This window comes from Oryctolagus cuniculus, chromosome 1, assembly GCF_051225735.1.
Source record: "Oryctolagus cuniculus isolate XC-2025 breed Fujian yellow rabbit chromosome 1, ASM5122573v1, whole genome shotgun sequence".
Lineage (NCBI taxonomy): Eukaryota > Metazoa > Chordata > Mammalia > Lagomorpha > Leporidae > Oryctolagus > Oryctolagus cuniculus.
The window spans coordinates 62,178,138-62,197,506 of NC_142867.1; the positions used below are offsets into that span (position 1 = coordinate 62,178,138).

A 19,369-nucleotide genomic window follows, 5' to 3' on the forward strand; every position below is an offset into this window, starting at 1 on the left:
TATATGGCAGGGAGCCAGTTTGGTAATTAATAAAAATCTGTCCTAGAAAACACTGTTTAGCAGTTGTAATTTTTTTTTCATAATAACGCCCTTGTCTTGATCACGTAAAACTAAATTTATGCAAGGCAAAATTTCAGTTGGAGATTCATTTGTCTCCGTAGCCATATACCAGATATTTTAAGTAAAATAAGAATAGCCTAATGGTTTGTGTGATATAATCAAAAAGACATATGTTTATGATTTCTTATTTGTCTCAATGCATGTATGTGTACTGCATATTAAATGGAAGTTTGTGAACTCATGGTTAACATGCATGTACAAGAAGGGATAGTAGGCCGGCGCCGCGGCTCAATAGGCTAATCCTCCGCCTTGCGGTGCCGGCACACCGGGTTCTAGTCCCAGTCGGGGCGCTGAATTCTGTCCCAGTTGCCCCTCTTCTAGGCCAGCTTTCTGCTATGGCCCGGAAGTGCAGTGGAGGATGGCCCAAGTGCTTGGGCCCTGCACCCGCATGGGAGACCAGGAGAAGCACCTGGCTCCTGCCTTCGGATCAGCACAGTGCGCCAGCCGCAGCGCTGGCTGCGGCGGCCATTGGAGAGTGAACCAACGGCAAAGGAAGACCTTTCTCTGTCTCTCTCTCTCTCTCACTGTCTACTCTGCCTGTCAAAAAAAGGGGGGGGGATAGTAGTTATTTGTTGTCTGCATAAGTGTGTTTATGGAAAAATTATTGATTCTATGTATTTACCTGGTTATTTATACTGTGAAGTTCCAAGAGATTGGTTTAGGACATTACTATTTGAGATTTGTAAACATGAGCTTTTAGATGATGATAATAACATATATGCATGGCCAGGCACTTGGATTTCTATCTGCTTTTTCATGTAAATTCTTGAACAAATATCAGCACATATTGCAAACTGCTTCTATCTTACTAAGTGAGTATTTATTTGTTTTTTGCATCTTTGATTTATGGATATGAGTAGTAATATACATGCTTGCATATTATGGATTTAATATAGATTTATCTCAAAAGATTTTATCTGTGGATATAAACTTTTTGTACTGTTTGTATGATGAGTGTATATGTTTCTGTGTTTCAGTTGGGATAAGGGTGTGTGTGTGTGTGTGTGTATTTCTGCAATGCATAGGGTTTGTGTGCACTCATGAATATATCTGCTATGTGTGGACATGAAAACTGTTTTCTACATGTGAGAAGCCATTTGTTTATAAATGTGCTCTGGTGTGCTAGTGGGAGTGTAGGGATAGCTTTTACAATTCGGGCAAGGGATGAACCTGTCAGATATGGATGTTCCCAGTGCTGCCTCAAATGTCCTCACAGAAGCCTCGCAGACTTTTAGCATCAGACACCTGTGGCAGTCCCCCCAGTGCTCTACCTTCTGTCAGGGAGACCTGCTACTGACCTGTGCTTAAGCAGCAGGAATATTCTGTGGAATATATGGTTTGTCCAAGGAAACGCTGTTCTCCCTATTGCAAGCCCTGCCACATAGAAGTCCCATTTAAGTCAGGCTGCAGGAACTCCAAGAGTCATGAAGAGCAGATGGTATACTACACATATGTTCTGAAGAAAGGACTTCACTAAGGGAAAGAATACAATTTTAAAGAAATTTACAGTGAATGTGTAGGGGGGGGTGCATTTGTACGGGGTAATAGGGAGATTTTGAAGAAATAATAAGGAGGCTGATTACATTTCAGAAAAGGGATCAAATCCTGAAGAAAATTTAGAGAAATAGAATTGAAAAACTGCTAAATACAGCTGCATTATTTTGTTGCAAATGTCAGGATTTCATTATTCTAATGGCTGAGCAATATTCCACATTCCATCATGAATATACAAAATATTTTCTTTATCCAGTCAACTGGAGATCATTATGCTAAGTGAAATTAATTAGACCCAAAAGACAAATATCACATATTTTCTCTTATTTATGGTAGTTGATATAAATAGAAAACATAAAAATTGTGTTGGTGTCATATAATTTGGTATATAGTATAATTGTAAAAGGGTCATGAAGCACATGTTAGTAGAGGCTTAATATATAGGAGGACCTGTATTTGCAACAATAGGTAAACAATCCATAGAGGGGGAAGACAGAGAAAGATATATTTATAACCGAGAATAACAGGGACATCATTTTATGTGCTCTAGTGTGCCAGGGGGTAGTAAACAACCCAGCAAGACTGTGTGTTTGAAATAAGGTGGAGGAAAAAGAAGAGTCCCAAGCAAAGAACCATCAAAAATTCCAGTGTATTAAGTGTCTAGATTACAGCAAAGTGCACTGAGAAATGACATTCTGGGAGGTAGAATGAAAAAAAAAAAAGGTAAAGGGAATTTATAGCAGTCAAAGATAATTGAGAAATAAGTTGAATATGTTGCTTAGGAAAAATGAGTGATTCTTGATTTAAGAATAAAGGAATATGGGCCTCTGCCTGCAGCACATATGCATGCTAGTTTGATTCCCAACTGTTCCTCTTCTGATCCACGTCCCTGTTAATGTGCTTGGGAAAACAATAGAAGATGACCCATGTTCTTGCGCTCCTGCCAATCATGTGAGAGACTTGGATAAAGCTCCTGGCTTCTGCCTGGCGAGCCCCAGCTTTTGCAGCTATTTGGGGAGTGAATTAGCAAATAGCAAAACTCTGTCTCTTCTCTCTCTCTGTACCTCTGCCTTCCATATAAACAAATATGTTTTTAAAAAGAATGAAGGGATAATCCATGACACTAATGAGAGCAGTTAATTGTAACTAAACCATGAACGTTTTCAGGCAGCACAGGAGTAAGATGGATTGGTTTTAAGGGAACAAAAACAATGTGGATACAGAAGAGTAAACCCTCTCCTCATGTGTTTTCCAAATAAGAAAAATTAGGAAAATCTGTAGTGAAAGGCAATGTTAAAGGAAGATGGAAAAGCAATTTAGCAAGAGAAACAGAGCTTTGAGGATAGCTACAGGAAAATCCCCAAGACAAGAAATGAATATTGCCTAAACCATCTGAGTGGGTGTTTACATAGGGATGGAACATGCCTGGGAGAGGGGAGGGCCAGGATGTTTTAGAAAACATCATGCAAATCTGTTGCAAAACTAAGTTTACCTTTCAAATCGTTTTCAGGTTCCAGAGTCCAAAGTGGGATCCTCAGTGATGTCACCACTCTCCATCCGGGAAGCTCCTAATAACAGCTCTCCAATGGCCCCCACCTTCCTGCTGGTGGGCATGCCAGGCCTGTCAACAGCACCCTCCTGGTGGACAGCCCCTCTCATAACTGTCTACCTTCTCTCTGCCCTGGGCAATGGTACTATCCTCTGGATCATTGCCCTGGAGCCCACTCTGCACCGTCCCATGTACTTCTTCCTCTTCCTGCTTGGTGTGTCTGATGTTGGCTTAGTCACATCCCTGATGCCTACCCTACTGGGGCTCGCACTTGCTGGTGCTCACATTGTCCCTGCCTCAGCCTGCCTCCTCCAGATGTTTTTTGTCCATGTCTTTTCAGTCATGGAGTCCTCCATCTTGCTTGCTATGGCCTTTGACCGAGCTTTGGCCATCTGCCACCCTCTTCGCTACCCAGCACTCCTTACCAGTGGTGTCATTACCAAGATTGGCCTGGCCATTGCTTTCCGATGCCTGGGCCTCCATCTTCCTCTGCCATTCCTCTTAACCAACATGCAATATTGTCACCCACAGGTCCTGACCCATTCTTATTGCTTACACCCAGATATGGCCCATCTGGGCTGCCCAGGATCTTGGGGTTCCATCTACAGTCTCTGTGTGGTTCTGTCAGTCATGGGATTAGACCCCTTGCTCATTTTCTTCTCCTATGGCCTCATTGTCAGGGTTTTGCAAGGCATGGGGTCCAGCACGGACTGCTGGAAGGCAGGTCAAACCTGTGCTGCCCACCTCTCTGCTGTGCTCCTGTTCTACGTCCCTATGATCCTCCTGGCACTCATCAACCGCCTGAAGCTGCCAATCCCTCCATCTGCACACACTCTTCTCTCCTATGTCCATTTCCTACTTCCTCCACTGATAAACCCCATTCTCTACAGCGTCAAGATGAAGGAAATTAGAGAGAAAATACTAAAGAGGTTGCAGCCCAAGAAAGTGGGTTGCACTCAGTGAAGAGGATTTCCCTCCATGTGGGCTCCTGACCCAAGGATTCTATGACTGAGAAAGTTCAGTGTGCATGAAATCGTCATTCAGGTATACAAGTGCACACATCTGGATATATCTGCCTGTCCTCAGAAGGATGTAAATGTGTGTGGATGGAAGCTTGCAAGCCCCAGAAAATAAGCCTACTTTACCTACCCCCTCTCATACTACTTTTCAATGATATAAAAAGGGCCAAAGTCCAAGTCTTATAAGAACCATTAAGTGCAGGCCTGCACCATGGCTCACTTGGCTAATCCTCCGCCTGCGGTGCCGGCACCCCAGGTTCTAGTCCCAGTTGGGGTGCCGGATTCTGTCCCGGTTGCTCCTCTTCCAGTCCAGCTCTCTGCTGTGGCCCAGGAAGGCAGTGAGGATGGCCCAAGTGCTTGGGCCCTGCACCCGCATGGGAGACCAGGGGGGTGCACCTGGCTCCTGGCTTCAGATCGGCACAGCATGCTGGCCGTAGCAGCCATTAGGGGAGTGAACCAATGGAAGGAAGACCTTTCTCTTTCTCTCTCTCTCTCTCTCACTGTCTAACTCTACCTGCCAAAAAAAAAAAATTAAGTGTTTGGTTGCTACATCTATACCTTAATAAAGGAAGAAACTGGAGGAGATAAACTGCTGCACAACAAAGAAAAGAGAAGATAGAAAACATTCTACTAAACTGGATGGAGGACTTTCCACTGGCTTGATTCCCATAAGAAACTAGGATTCTGAATGAACATTAGGGATTACACAAATATGAAGGAGTCAAGTAAATCTCTCATTTGGGTCTTTTACACTAAGAGACAGGCTATTTGACTACTAGGGCCAGGAAAGTGGTGAGAGGAACTATATATATATATATATATATATATATATATATATATATATATATACTTTTCAAAATGCTAGAGTTGCTGTTGAATGTTCATATGTATATCTGTTGTTGAACTTTTATGTGATTCAGCAAAATGGAATAAATAAAATTGGCCTGAACTGTATCATCTACATGTCACCATAATTACCTTTTTGGTGAATGTTATTAAATATAACATTATATAAATGGTATCCTAAATGCATTATATGGATTATCAGATTGAATTTTTACTTTCTCTTTAGTAGTATTATGCATTCATACTCACATAATGAGCCTCAGCACAGTGTACTTACTTTTACTTTCATGCTGAGTTTAGAAACATGGCTTACTCTGGTCAGTGCAGTCCTCACTACCTCTATTGGTCAATAAGGTGTTAGTGGACTTCTAGTGCTACGAGGTGCGTTTCACTAGTAGGCTCTGCCTCATTAACCTAGACCCCACAATAAGACACATGGTGTAGACCTGCCAATCACAGTCTGGAACCAGTTCCTACCTAGAGACCTGACAGACCCAGAGAGTCAGAACTACTTAGATCAGGAGGATGGACTTTGTCAATCCAATGACCAGCAAGCATTTCAAGAAATGTTGCAGTTGTAACAAGTGACAGTTCGTGGTTGGTTAGTTTATCCTAAAAGTAAACTAACAGTGCAACTACATTTGTCTTCTATAATTTCCTAATTTTTTATTTATGTCAATGTAATTATTAATACTTACATATGAGAAACTTGCCTATTTGTAGTTAAATAGTTGAATAAACTCTATAGGTCATTGTATACAGATACAATGTTTTGTTTGTGGTAGGAATCCCTCCTAGTCAGTCAACATGGATATAATTCATTCAGATGAATACACACTACTCAAAGTATGAATAGACTTCAATTTATACAATTGTTTTCTATTAGTGAGTGCTAAAACTAACTTCAGTTTTATGCCACTTCAAATAAGTATTATCAACATTCTTACAAAGCTCTCCATGTGTACTTATGCTGTTAGTTCTCTAAGACTGGGTTCCAGGTCAATTCTTCTCACTCTAAAGCATTATATAGATGCAAGTGCTTTTCCTGCAGATATTTGGATGTTACCTTCGATGTCTGCATCCTGTACTAGAGTGCCTGGGTTTTGAGTTCCAGGTCTACATCCTGTTCTGTTTCCAATTGCAGCTTCCTGCTGATGGATGTAGTAGCTTTGCAGTGTAATTTCAGGTATAAAGAAATCCACTTCTCAATAAACAAGGGCTTTACATTTCTAAGGTAAATTATACTCATTTATAGATTAAATGTAAAAGAATAACCATTAATAAGTTTTCACATTCAAGAATATATTACAGGTGTTTCATTGATAAACAACTTTTAAAATAGTTTTCATTAAAATAATTTTCTCTGGACCAGCGCCACAGCTCACTAGGCTAATCCTCTGCCTGCGGTGCCGGCAGCCCAGGTTCTAGTCCCGGTTGGGGTGCCAGATTCTGTCCCGGTTGTTCCTCTTCCAGTCCAGCTCTCTGCTGTGGCTCAGGAAGGCAGTGGAGGATGGCCCAATCCTTGGGTCCCTTAACCCGCATGGGAGACCAGGAGGAAGCACCTGGCTCCTGGCTTCAGATCAGCACAGTGCGCCAGCCATAGCAGCCATTTCGGGGGTGAACCAACTGAAGGAAGACCTTTCTGTCTCTCTCTCTCTCAGTCTAACTCTGCCTGTCAAAAAAAGTTTTTTTCTCTGGTTAAATTTACTTTAATGTATTTTATTAATATATACATAGATTTAAATTCTATCAATATAATTCTTATTCTTTATTAATATAACTTGCCAATTTATCATACACACAGTAGTTTTTAAAATTTTTCAATTTTTATGTTCATATATATGTAAAATGGACTATTGGTATATTTTCCTCAATACTCATACAAATTATTTCACTTTCTTTTTTATTTATTTTACTAGAACTTCCAAAAATTTTGAAAGATAATAGTGAAAGAAAACACTCAAATCTAGTTGCTAAATTTAGCAGTTAAAGAATGATGATTGGCTGTGAGTTTTTTTGGGTAAACTTTATAATATTTAAATACTAACTTTATATTCTAAATTTATTCAGTTTTAGTAACTTTCTATGGTGAATTATATGAAATTTTTTTCAGCACCCACTGTTAAAAATAGTAATTATCCGCTTTTAATGTCTTGATAATATTTTTATATTGAAACACATTGGTTCTCTTATGACTACAGAAGAATGCATTTCAAATCAGAAGTATCAAATTGAAATCACTCAGTGCTGAATAGAGAACACATAACGCTAAGATACATCCAGGAACACAGGCATATTCATATCCTCATTATAGTGAGCCCTTCTGCAAGGTATGTATATTTTCTTATTAAACCAGTTAGATGAATTAGCCTTTGTTTCATAAATGAGAAGATAGAGGATGAGTGTTTGAAAAATGCCAAATCTATAACATTTATACATAGACAGAATTTATTGTATTAAATCCAACGTGTCTTCTCTTTTATAACTGTTGGCTAGAGAAGCAGCCTGGTCTAAAGCACTGATGATACAGCCTCTGAGAAGCTTTGCTCTCCCAGTCTGACCGTCCTTCTCCCTGCTATGCCCACCTCCATACTACCCTGGAATCCCTGCAGATAGAATGAGGTGAAATGAGGGTCTAGAGTCACATGGGCCTGAGTTTGAATTCTCACTCTACAGCTTCCCATGTGATTTGGCATCCATCATCACCACATTTGCCAAATAGGTATAATGTGGATTACGTGAGTCACGTAGCAACATCATAGTTTATGAATCTGAGGGTTTCAATAAATGGTAGTTATTTGGAATTAATAACAAAAATAGCAACAAATATAATTAAATATTATATACATATTCAATCTGAATAAAGACCTTTACAGTCAGAAGATCATTGTAGCTCTATTTTCTTATTTCATAGATAGAAAGCAGTTGAAAGCAATTTTGACTGGAACTTTGTATGCCAGTAGTAGTAGACAAGGAACAACCCCCCAGCACATCTGGCTACAAGCATATGTTTATTACTCTGCTAAATTAGGGGAGCAGGGACCCTTGTCTCCTTCACAACAAGGTTTTAATTATTCTCTCTGGACCACTAGCCAAACTCTATCAAAACCTTGTATAAGGGTTGCTCTTACATCCCTGACCTGTTGAAATACTACTCTCTTTCTGTAAATCATTCCACATTAATTTGACTGATACATTTGTGAGGAAACATTCACTTTAACAGCTCACAGGGGAATGGAAGTAATAGCAAGAATATTTCCAATGATAAACAAAATGCAACAGCGATACATAGCAGTTGGATCAAACAACAGACCAGGGAAACCCTTGCAAAACCCAGATGCCTTGGTTGTACAGATGGCTAAACAAAGCCTTTCAGACCAGCAGCCAAAATTTAATTGTGTATGTTTTAGACAGAGGGGAGGGAGGGAAGAAGAGGGAGAGAGTGAGAGAAAGGAGAGGGAGAGGGAGAGGGAGAGGGAGAGAGAGGGAGAGAGAGAGAGAGAGAGAGAAAGAGGGAGGGAGAGAGAGAGAAAATTGAGAACCCAAAACAGTGATCATAAATTCAAATGTTTAGAGGAGCCAGATAGATAACATAAATAAATGGAATAACTACGTAGTCACACTATGGTGACAGTGTTAACTTTAGCCAGATGCTTCTCAGTGGATTCCTATTAAATGTTTCCATCTAGGAACATAGACCCAGTATCACCATGTCCTCCACTTTTTAAGATAGTTTATATATCTGTTATTAATAGAATATCATCTAAACACTGTGTTGTCCAAACAAATCTTCTGAAGGCCATATGGAAACTTACAATTTAATTTGTAAATGCTTCTACATGTTTAGTCCTTGTGATTTATGGAGAAGGAATTATATTTTAATTCCAAAGTACATACGACATATGTTGTAAAAACAGTAATAGTAATATTCTTAACATAACAAGACCAGGAAATGGCAGAGCTTAGATCAAAGACCTTGTTCCTGACAGAGTCCTGAGTTTCACCATTCGTCTTTTCTCCACCTTGGCAGAACTGAGCTATCACAATAGTTTAGAAGACAGACAGTCTCTGATAGAGTCCATTTACTGTTTTGTAGGTTAGCTTCTATATGTTACATCTTAGTGTTTATGAGAATGTGAGACCCTTTTGTTCTAAATAAGGATGGCATAATCCTAGGGATCTTAGGGTTTTCATGTTGACCCTTTGTCTTTGGGATTTTCACACAATACACATGGGATTCATCAAGGGAGGTACTTCTATCCACTAGTTCACTCCCCAAATGGCCACAGCAGCCAGGTCTGGCCAGGCCAAAGCCAGAAGCTAGGAACTCCCACCCAGGTCCCCCACATATGTGTAGGGTTCCTGGCACTTAGACCATCCTGTGCTACCTCCCATGCACATTGGCAAGAAGTTGGATCGGAAACACTGCAATTATGGGATGCCAGAGTCACAAGCAGCAGCTTAACCCATCACACCACCTTGTTGACTCTGTGGCTACCAACATCTTGAAAAGACATTCACTTCAAATTCTGGTCTAGCCATCAGGTTAAATGATTTTAAAATATCCAGGAGAAACAAACAAACAAACAAAAAACCCTTGTACTCACACTGACCTCCCAGTGTCACTGATCAAAATACTGTGGCTGTATTTTACTGCAATGAAATCCAAGAGGCCTTAAGTCTTTGGCATCAGAAATATACTTTTCCAGTTACATGGAAACATACTTCTTACTTGGCAATAATGAAGAAAGGTGGATATACCAGCACACAGAGAAAAGCTGGGGTTTGATGAAATACCCAAAGAATTGACTTTAACATAGATTTCTTCCAGGGCGAGGCAGAAATGAACAAGTGGCTATCAGCTGCTAGCTCATAAATTTGGAGCCTTCCCAATATCAGTGTCTTGAAAGTCATGGTAGACATTCTATTACTAAAAAAATACTGTGTTCCACCCATGCGAGCAACAAGTGTGGATTTCCCCCTGGACTCTCAACCTCTCTTAAAAATTCCTCTACTATGAAGTCCTGCCATCTCCACATCAATATCAAGGAGCTTCTCTCAGCATTTGTATCAAAGGCACTATATAGGCACTTGGTTTCATACTCTGGGCACTAGGAAAGCATAGGAGTGAAAGCACATAATTTATAAATGAACCAGAAGAAGGGGCTGCTATAGTTAAACAGTGGGGTGCCCCAAAATTTAGATATCTATTACCTCTGGGCTGAGACAAGGCCCAGTCATCTCCATAAGTCATTGACTAAGGTACTGTGGAGGTAACAGTCAAGAGAAGTGGGGATACAAAAACTATGAGGTTCTGGATGTGGCTGAGCTTTCTACATAGATGTAGTGATGAACCTCAGGATTGTAATATCAGTATCTTCAGCAACACTGTTGTTCATGAAATGTTAGCTTTCTAAACATCACTCTCTGCCCTTTATCCAATCCCAGATTGGTAGATTAGACTGTAACCAACCATAACTAGAACTTTAATACTAGGTTCAGAGTCAAGTACTCAGTGTAACTCATAGAGGTACCAGCTCCTGAAAGACATATGTGGGAACTGTGGGAAGACCAAACAGGAAATACTAACGGTCCTATCGCACACTCCTTTCAGACTGCTATCTTGAAAACTTGAAAAGCAATATGGTTGGCCTGGAAAGTAACTTCCACGAGAGACTGGATGTCACAGCTGTTTGGTATAACCATGGTATTTCAGACTATGAGAAAAGCAGGATACACAGATTCACAGGTGCCATCCTAGATGTTCCATTTTGTTGTGGTAGAAAAATTCCTCCAAGGGAAAAAAGGAGAAATAAAGGAGAAAAGGGAAATGGGCTTTGTTTACTTTCCTTATATTGAACAGTGCACATAAAAAAGTTAAAAGAAACATAATTTGCAGCCTGAGACAAAATCAAAATCCCAATATACAATGTCAACATCATACCCAAAATAATAATAGTAAAAATAAACTGTTTGAACATTTGCTATAAATTCTGTAACAAAAACAACCACAAATCTGAATTATTATGCCTATATCTGAAAATAAATCATGTCCTTTGTGAATATGCCAATGACAATCTACCTTAAAAACATTAGTGTGAACATGATAGCCTTTACAATTTTTATGGTTTTTTTTCTCCTTAAGTGCATTTTGAGTTTTGCTTGCTTGAAAGGTATATTTTTTGAAGTCTAATGGCTTTCTATACCACAAATAAATCTTCTCTTTCTGTTAGTGCCTCTTTCTCAATTATTCCTTTGAAAAATCATCAGAGATGAGATTGAAAACTATCAGAAAATGCTGAGAAAATCACCAGCAGTGACCTATATAGAGATTGAGAGAGAGAGATATTTCGTTGTAGGCTCAAGTAGATTGAAGAGGATCTTCTAGTTTCATGAGGATTCAGAAATGGCAATGGTAGAGTCTCCAATAGCACTCTTTTTGCCTCTTGGGTTATAATCCACTCAGAAGTGGGGGACGTTAGAACCACAGCTACCTTAGTACACAATGAAGCACAGATGGATTGCAAACATCCTCATCAAATCTGTACTCCTTGTATATACAGGTTCACAATACGTATTGATATGAAACCTCTCACCATCAGGTATGTGCCTTCACAAGGCACATTCAAGGACCATGCACACACAGAGCCATGACTCATACTAATCATGCACACTAAAAGTGGATAATTATTCATGCTTTTATATGCACAACTTCTACACACACACACACACACACACACATGACACATTCACGTGCAAAACTAATCCTTTAGACACATTATTGCAATTCCTCCCTGACATACAAAATATACTTGAAATGTCAACATATCTTTTGAATTGTAAAGATACATAAACAAAAAAAAAAAAAACACCTTTGTACAGATAGTTCACAATCTTGTAGTCTCTACAGCATGCCCTCCTGAATATGTGTTCCACTTCCCTGCCTTTTCATTTGTGTATACAGAGGAGAGAGGAAAGTTGGGGGTTAAGGCTTCCAGCATTAAAGTCCCAGAGGAAGTCAGTGTGAATATGAGACAGTGGAACTTAGGGAGAAAGAACTAATACTTGGGGGAAGAGACAAATCATACATAATCATGACATAATTCTTTAAAGAGGCCTTGATCTGAGGTCTCTGCCAAAGGCTGAATCCCAGGAGCTAAATCAAATCACTATGTTCATTCTTAGCTTGGCCAAAGAGAGAGCCGGGCCCAGGGTGAGTGATTCCTCTTGCTTCAGGCACCTCTGCCCCTCCCAGAGAGCAGTAGGACTCACGGAGCCTTCCAAAAGCAGGCAGCGACTGTGCAGATCTGACTGACTCACTGAAAACTCTGAGCACAGAGGTCCATGACCACTGACCTTCATTCTGACATGGGGAGAAGACCCAGGGCTCACTTTGTAGCCTCCAGGCATACACCCTTAAAAGGTAGGCAAACCCCTGCAACACAAAGCCTCCATGAAAGAGCCTGGACACCACAGCTCTACACCTTAGTTTAGATACCCAGAGTGAGAAAACTGAATCTGCATTTTCATAAGCCATTTGTTAGCAAGACTGATACCATTTTGCCCTTCAGCCTGTCATGGGATTAGACAGCATAACTGAATGACCAACACAACTTCCACAGCTGGATGGACTGGAGGTCCAATTGTTGCAGGAGTAGAGAATAGGAAGGCATGGACTGGGTTCTTTTGAACATCATACAATGAATTGGACAAGGCTCAGACAAGAAATGTAACAGCAAAAATTAGTATAGGAAAGAAAGTACACTCCATAACAGCACCTAATCATCTGAGACCCAAGATCCCCAAAAGGTAATTGGGGCTGTGATTTTATAGGATTTGTTCTTGGGTTAGGGGTCTTATTGTTTTTTTTTTTTTACTATTATTAGATTTATGTATATACTTTGAAAGTCAGAGTTACACTGAGAGAGAAGGAGAGGCAGAGAGAGAGAGAGAGGTCTTCCATCTGATGGTTCACTCCCCAATTGGCCGCAACGGCCGGACTGCACCAATCCGAAGCCAGGAGCCAGGAGCTTTTTCTGGGTCTTCCCATGCAGGTGCAGGGTTCCAAGCACTTGGGCCATCTTCTACTGCTTTCCCAGGCCATAGCAGAGAGCTGCATCGGAAGTGGAGCATCTGAGTCTCGAACCGACACCCATATGGGATGCCGGCACTGCAGGCTGAGGCTTTACCCTCTATGCCAGAGATCCGGCCCCAACCTTATTGTGGTTTTGAAGTCACCTGGTATTTAGGCCATCCGGCTATTGTGGTATCAATATAAAGCTTATAAGAGATGGTTTTTCAAACTTGCAGTTTCTTAAACTCTGATTTTTTTTTTCCCTCAATTCAGTAACGCTTCTCTGTCTCTTGCCTCAAGATTGAGGCAAAGACAGAGAGAAGCAGACATTAAAGATTTGCGGAATTTACTTTTTCATCTTCCCCATAGTCCTCTGTCTCCTGTCTCAAGGCTGAGGATAAGGTAGGCAGAGGTGGAGAAAAGGAGAAATAGACTGAGACTGATGGAATTAGTTTTCTCAGTTTCCCCAGTTAATCCTTAGTTAAACCTTATCTCCTGCCACACAATGGCCATGAATCAAACCCATACTCACAACGAAAGCAAGTTCTACTTAGTGTAAGAACATAGTTCTTGGGACTATGTTTCCTGAACCAAAAGCTATGCAGAGATTTCATAAGATAGTTGCTTTCTGAGGAACAGAAATATTGAGTCTAAACTTCAGTGTCATGTCCTGACTTAGGCATAATATTTGCAAATGGTATGACTTAATTTAAGCTTTCAGTATGCACTAGCTAATAAAAATTCTAGGTTAAAAAAAGATTAAAGGACATATTTAACAGCAATGTAAAGGAGAAAAGAGTGTTGCACAGTTCAGGAACCTGCATTGTTCTCCTTTAGAAAATGCATGTTTCAATCCATTAATCCAAAGCAGGCTGATAGTCTGTGCTTCCCACATTAAGAACTCCCACACTGGACAAAAATGACTATAGGTTTGACATTTCCCTGTTCATTCCACATGACTTGTAGCCTTAACTCTGGCTGTCTTCAGTTTGTAAATTGTAAGGAAAAAAAAGACCAGGGGACTCCTGACAGTCAAGACCCAGTTTCCAAGGCATAGCAGAGTAAAGTGCAGGGAGGAAGGAGAAACCCCTGTCAAAGGAGCCATCTACTCCTTCAGACTTGAGTCCCATGTGGGCACTGATCCTCCATTGTCTACTCCAGAAAGAAAATATGAAAACAGAAAATCCAAGCCTGCAGAATAGAAGGAGGAATGTTGAGAAGCATCTGTTCATGCGGTAATTCTGTCTGTGGAAAGGCGACTGGACAGTAGGGGATATAAGTGGAGAAGAAGAGAGAAACTGGAATTTGAAAGGGTGACTGAAGTGTGGTAGAGGAGATTGTTGCCATGCCCAAAAGAGAATGCAGAACAAGTAAGTTCTGCACTGAGGCTCATGGGCAGAAGCCAATAAGGATGTTGTCTTAGTGAAAGTAACACATCCCTAGAGAAACCAAGAGTCAATCGGCAGCTCTTCTAGAATTTCCAACCCAATAAAAGTAGCAGGGGTCTGAAGTCAAAAGCATACCTGTCTCTAATTCAGTATGTAGTTGTGCAAGATCCTTCATATCTGTCTGTCATGATAATGCAGCACTCCCCACTTTACCCAACTAGATTGGGAGTTCCAACCAAACATTACCTAGCCCAGGATAGGATACCACCAAGATCACTGGCTGTGGACTCATGCACTAGGACAATTTTTGGTGTGTGATTTTGGAAAACCATTTAACTCTTCTGAACTTTATTTGACTCATTGTAAAATGAGGATGCAGAGATTTTGTGTGAGTTAAAAACAGATGTTAAAAGCCTGTAGTACTGTAGAACTTCCACAGGTAATCAGAAATTGTTAATGCTTTGATAATTGCACATTTACCAACAGAAAGAATATGCTCTAAGTATGTTTCTTGGTGCCCTAATCTTCGGTGAGTTCCCCATAAGTGGAATGTGACGCAGAAGGGGCAAAAGGCAGACAGGCAGAAGACACTAACTCAAATGGAATACAAACCAGGCAGGGTATAAACATACGTATGTTTATTAATTATTAGTTTCTCCTCTTCTAGATAGGGTGTTGTTTTGAGAAATCTTATAGCTAGTATCAAGTTAAAGGCAATATTTCCAGTTTAGAAAAGTATTATGGTATCTGAGCCAAATTTCTGTCATTCCATTATAAACTATGGAAAATTAGAAAGAGATCAGGTCCATTTGGAAGCTTAATGAAATCTTTTTTAGGAACAGCTCAATCTTTTTAGCTACAAGAAATTATTTGATAAGGTGATTTGAAAGGATATCCTTCTTACCTGGGTGTTTCTGTTATAAAGGAGGTAAGAACTAAAATTTCCAAACCAAAGGCACAGAACAATTGAAAGTAAATAATTTACACGTGTTGAGCCATTCAATCTGAGGTAGGCTGTGTTCACCAGAAGTAGGATATGTTTATCTGACAGCAGAATCAACTCATGCAAGGCGAAAACAGAGAGGGTGACATTCAATAAGTATTCAGTGGCAGCAGGGCAACCTCTAGAATGAGACGTGGACTACCTCACGGGCATGGCTACAAGTCAGGTTAAAAGGTCTCTATCAGGACATTTTAGGATAATGTTAATCACTTAATGAATCTTACCATTGAATTCTAGTGTACCTTTGTTTTCTTCAGCAAATGTTTATTAAACTTCTACTCCAAAATATGTTAGTGCTACTGATAGTATATGGTTCAGGAATGACCACATAACAAATTTAGCACCTAGAAAATGTTTTGGAAAATTCTAGCCGTAAGAATCAATTCATCTTCCACCTATTTTCTGTAAATGATGTGTAATCGGATTATAGAAACAAATAATTATGTATTGACTATGACAGTCTTGGCACTGCAATCTATAAACAAATTTCAATAGAAAATATATGGTCAACAAAGCCTAAAATTTATATGATCTAATATTTTGCAGAAAAAGTTTGTTGACCCTTTATGTAGGAGGACAAATACTCTAAGGAGAATTCTTCCAATAAAGATACACAGCTGGTCAACTAGTTAGATTTCAGCCCATACATTCAAGGTAACTACCCTGGAGTCAAAGCTAATCCATCATTGCTACATAAACAACAATGAATTTTTAAATCAGGTTGGTTTCAAACCCTGAAGACTTGCCCAAAAGGCTTAAAAGAGGAATAAAATAAACTAATGAGAAAATTTGAACAGATTAGTTGCTAGCTCTCAAGAACAGAAAGACAATGATTACTATGACATTATTTGTCAATATAACTTTCAGTTAGCAGATTTTACTTTTAAGAAAAACATTTTCTTAAAAAATCACACTATGATAAGTGTATTCTCATTCCATTTTGAAAGAGGTAAGTATAAGTAAACTAAAACATGTGCCATAATCTTTTGTTCCAATGCTTTATTTATTAAAACTATTAAAATCAAACCTAACTGCCAGGGCTGGCATGTGCCACAGTGTGTTAAGTTGGTACTTGTGGTGGCAGCATCCTGTATCAGAGCAGCTGTCCAAGTCTCTGCTGCTCTGATTCTTTTTTTTTTTTAGATTTATTTATTTCCTTGAAAGTCAGAGTTACACAGATGGAGAAGGAGAAGAGAGAGAGAGAGAGAGAGAGAGAGAGAGAGGTCTTCCATCCACTAGTTCACTCCCCAGATGGCCTCAATGGCTGGAACTGTGCCGATCTGAAGCCAGCAGCTTCTTCTGGTTCTCCCACATGGGTGCAGGGGCCCAAGGACTTGGGCCATCCTCCACTGCTTTCCTAGGCCATAGCAGAGAGCTGGATTGGAAGTGGAGCAGCTGGGACTCCAACCAGAACCCATATGGTATGATGGCACTGCAGGCGATGGCTTTACCCACTATGTCACAGCGCTGGCCCTGCTGCTCTGATTCTTATCTAGCTCCATGTCAAATGCCTGGGAAATCATCAGAAGATTGCCCAAGTCCTTAGACCTGAACCTATTTGGGAGACGTGGTTGGAGTTCTAAGCTCTTGGTTTTGGCCAGGCCCAGACTCAATCATTTCAGCCATATGAGGAGTCAACCAGCAGATGGAAGATTTCTCTCTCACTTTCTGTCACTCTTTCTCACCTTCTCTATAACTCTGTGCTTAAAATAAAAATAACTAAATCAATAAATAAAACACAATTAACCTCTTAGACATATTATGTGAAAGACATGAATAGCAATAATAATCACTTGGACTGTTATCATCTGCAGAGAGTACATGACCTTCCCAATGGAGAGCATATTAACCATCACCTGATGTTGACTTCAGCTAACACCTCCTCTCATCCTGCATCCTTCATCCTGCTTGGAATTCCAGGACTGGAGAATTCCCAATTTTGGATTGCCTTTCCATTCTGTATTATGTATGTTGTGGCCACAGTTGGCAATATCATTATCCTTCATATAATCCGAACTGACCACACATTGCATGAGCCCATGTATCTTTTTCTGGCCATGTTGGCTATCACTGATTTAGTCCTCTCCTCCTCTACTCAACCGAAAATGCTGGCCATACTCTGGTTTCATGCGCACGAGATTGAATATCATGCTTGCCTCATCCAGGTGTTCTTCATCCATGCCTTCTCTTCAGTGGAGTCTGGGATCCTCATGGCTATGGCCTTGGACCGCTACGTGGCTATCTGCTTCCCGCTCCGGCACTCTAGCATCCTCACCACAGCTGTAGTGGTTAAACTGGGGGCAGTCGTGATGGTGAGAGGGCTGCTATGGGTGAGCCCCTTCTGCTTCATGGTCTCCAGGATGCCCTTCTGCCCCAACAAGGTCATTCCCCAATCATACTGTGAGCACATGGCTGTGCTGAAGCTGGTGTGTGCTGATACAAGAGTCAATCGTGGATATGGGCTGTTTGTAGCCTTCTCTGTGGTTGGCTTTGATATAATTGTCATTGGTATATCCTATGTGATGATTTTGAGAGCTGTGCTGCGGTTACCTTCAGGTGAAGCCCGCCTTAAGGCTTTTGGTACATGTGCCTCTCATATCTGTGTAATCTTGGCTTTTTATATCCCAGCCCTCTTCACATTCCTCACCCACCGCTTTGGCCGCCATGTACCCCGAGTGGTACACATCATGTTTGCTAATGTCTATCTACTGGTACCTCCCATGCTCAATCCCATCATCTATGGAGTTAGAACCAAACAAATCAGGAGCAGGGTTATACAAGTAATTTGTGGAAAAGACACATGAGCCAAGGGTTATAGCATCACCATGACTGCAGTTCTTGCCCCTATCCAATCCTAGGATGTAGTGGAGAAAGTTTTCCAGCCTGTTACATATTATCATAAAATTGTCTCTGTGAACAACTGATGCAGATGTCAGCAGCCCTCCAGAAGCAAGAGGAACAATTTTCTGTATACCCAGAAAAAGAACTCACTGACAGATATGGTGGATAAGAAACTTAATTAACCTATGTGTAGGATCACATCACAAGAAATTAATAAAAAATAGCTCACTTATTAAACCACTGAATATTTTCAAATATTGCCACTTTCTACACAGTATTAAGGTCAATGCACTATTAGTACCTGTTGGAATGAATACATAGTAATGCACCACTTAAAAGTAATTTCATGGGTGGGCATTTGGCATAGTGGTTAAGATTTCACATGGGACACCTGAATATCTTATCAGAGTTCCTGCTTTTGAGTCATGACTACATACTCAATTCTAGCTTTCTGCTAATGCATACTCTGGGATGCAGCAGGGAATGACTCCAGTAGATGGGTTCTCTGCCACCCATGTGGGAAGCAGATTGAATTCCTGCTACCAAATTACAATGCAGAGCCCAGTACAGTTCATAGCTGGTTTTTGTACTTCATGTGGCCATTTTTTTCATATTTTTCATGCATTTTATTTTTCAAAACAGAGAAGAAAAACATGTGACAAAGATGATATATGCCTGAAAATAATAAAATATTTTTTTCCTATTTGCAGAAACATGCATTGACCCTTAGACTAGAAAATTATGCGTGCAAGCACGCATATGCCCATACACATACACATAATTATGGAGGTTTGAGGACAGGGGTGGAATGCACTGCAAGTCAAAAGAACTTTCACACTTTTGATTTTCTTTCTTTAAAAATAAAAAAAAAAAAAAAACATGAAGAAGACTCATAAATGTTTAAATTTTGCCATCACAATCATGAAAACACAAGTGTTGCTCTATGTGCTTTTATGTGTTTTTTTAAATCCCAACTCCCCCTTTCATTTTCTTATTTAAACACACATTGAAATAGAAACCCAATGTCTCAGAGAT

At 40.2% G+C, this 19,369-nt stretch overlaps 2 protein-coding genes across 2 annotated transcripts; both read left to right on the top strand.

The window, feature by feature from the left end:
* The first annotated feature begins 3,154 nt into the window (after window positions 1-3,154).
* OR51S1 (olfactory receptor family 51 subfamily S member 1) lies at window positions 3,155-4,126 on the top strand. Its single transcript, NM_001171431.1, has one exon. It carries the CDS (start codon window positions 3,155-3,157, stop codon window positions 4,124-4,126), a length of 972 nt encoding a protein of 323 aa, NP_001164902.1.
* A 13,226-nt stretch (window positions 4,127-17,352) lies between these two features.
* On the top strand, window positions 17,353-18,297 carry OR52R1 (olfactory receptor 52R1). Its single transcript, NM_001171430.1, is given in 1 exon segment — window positions 17,353-18,297. A coding segment is annotated over 1 exon segment (945 nt).
* The last annotated feature ends 1,072 nt before the right edge of the window (window positions 18,298-19,369 follow it).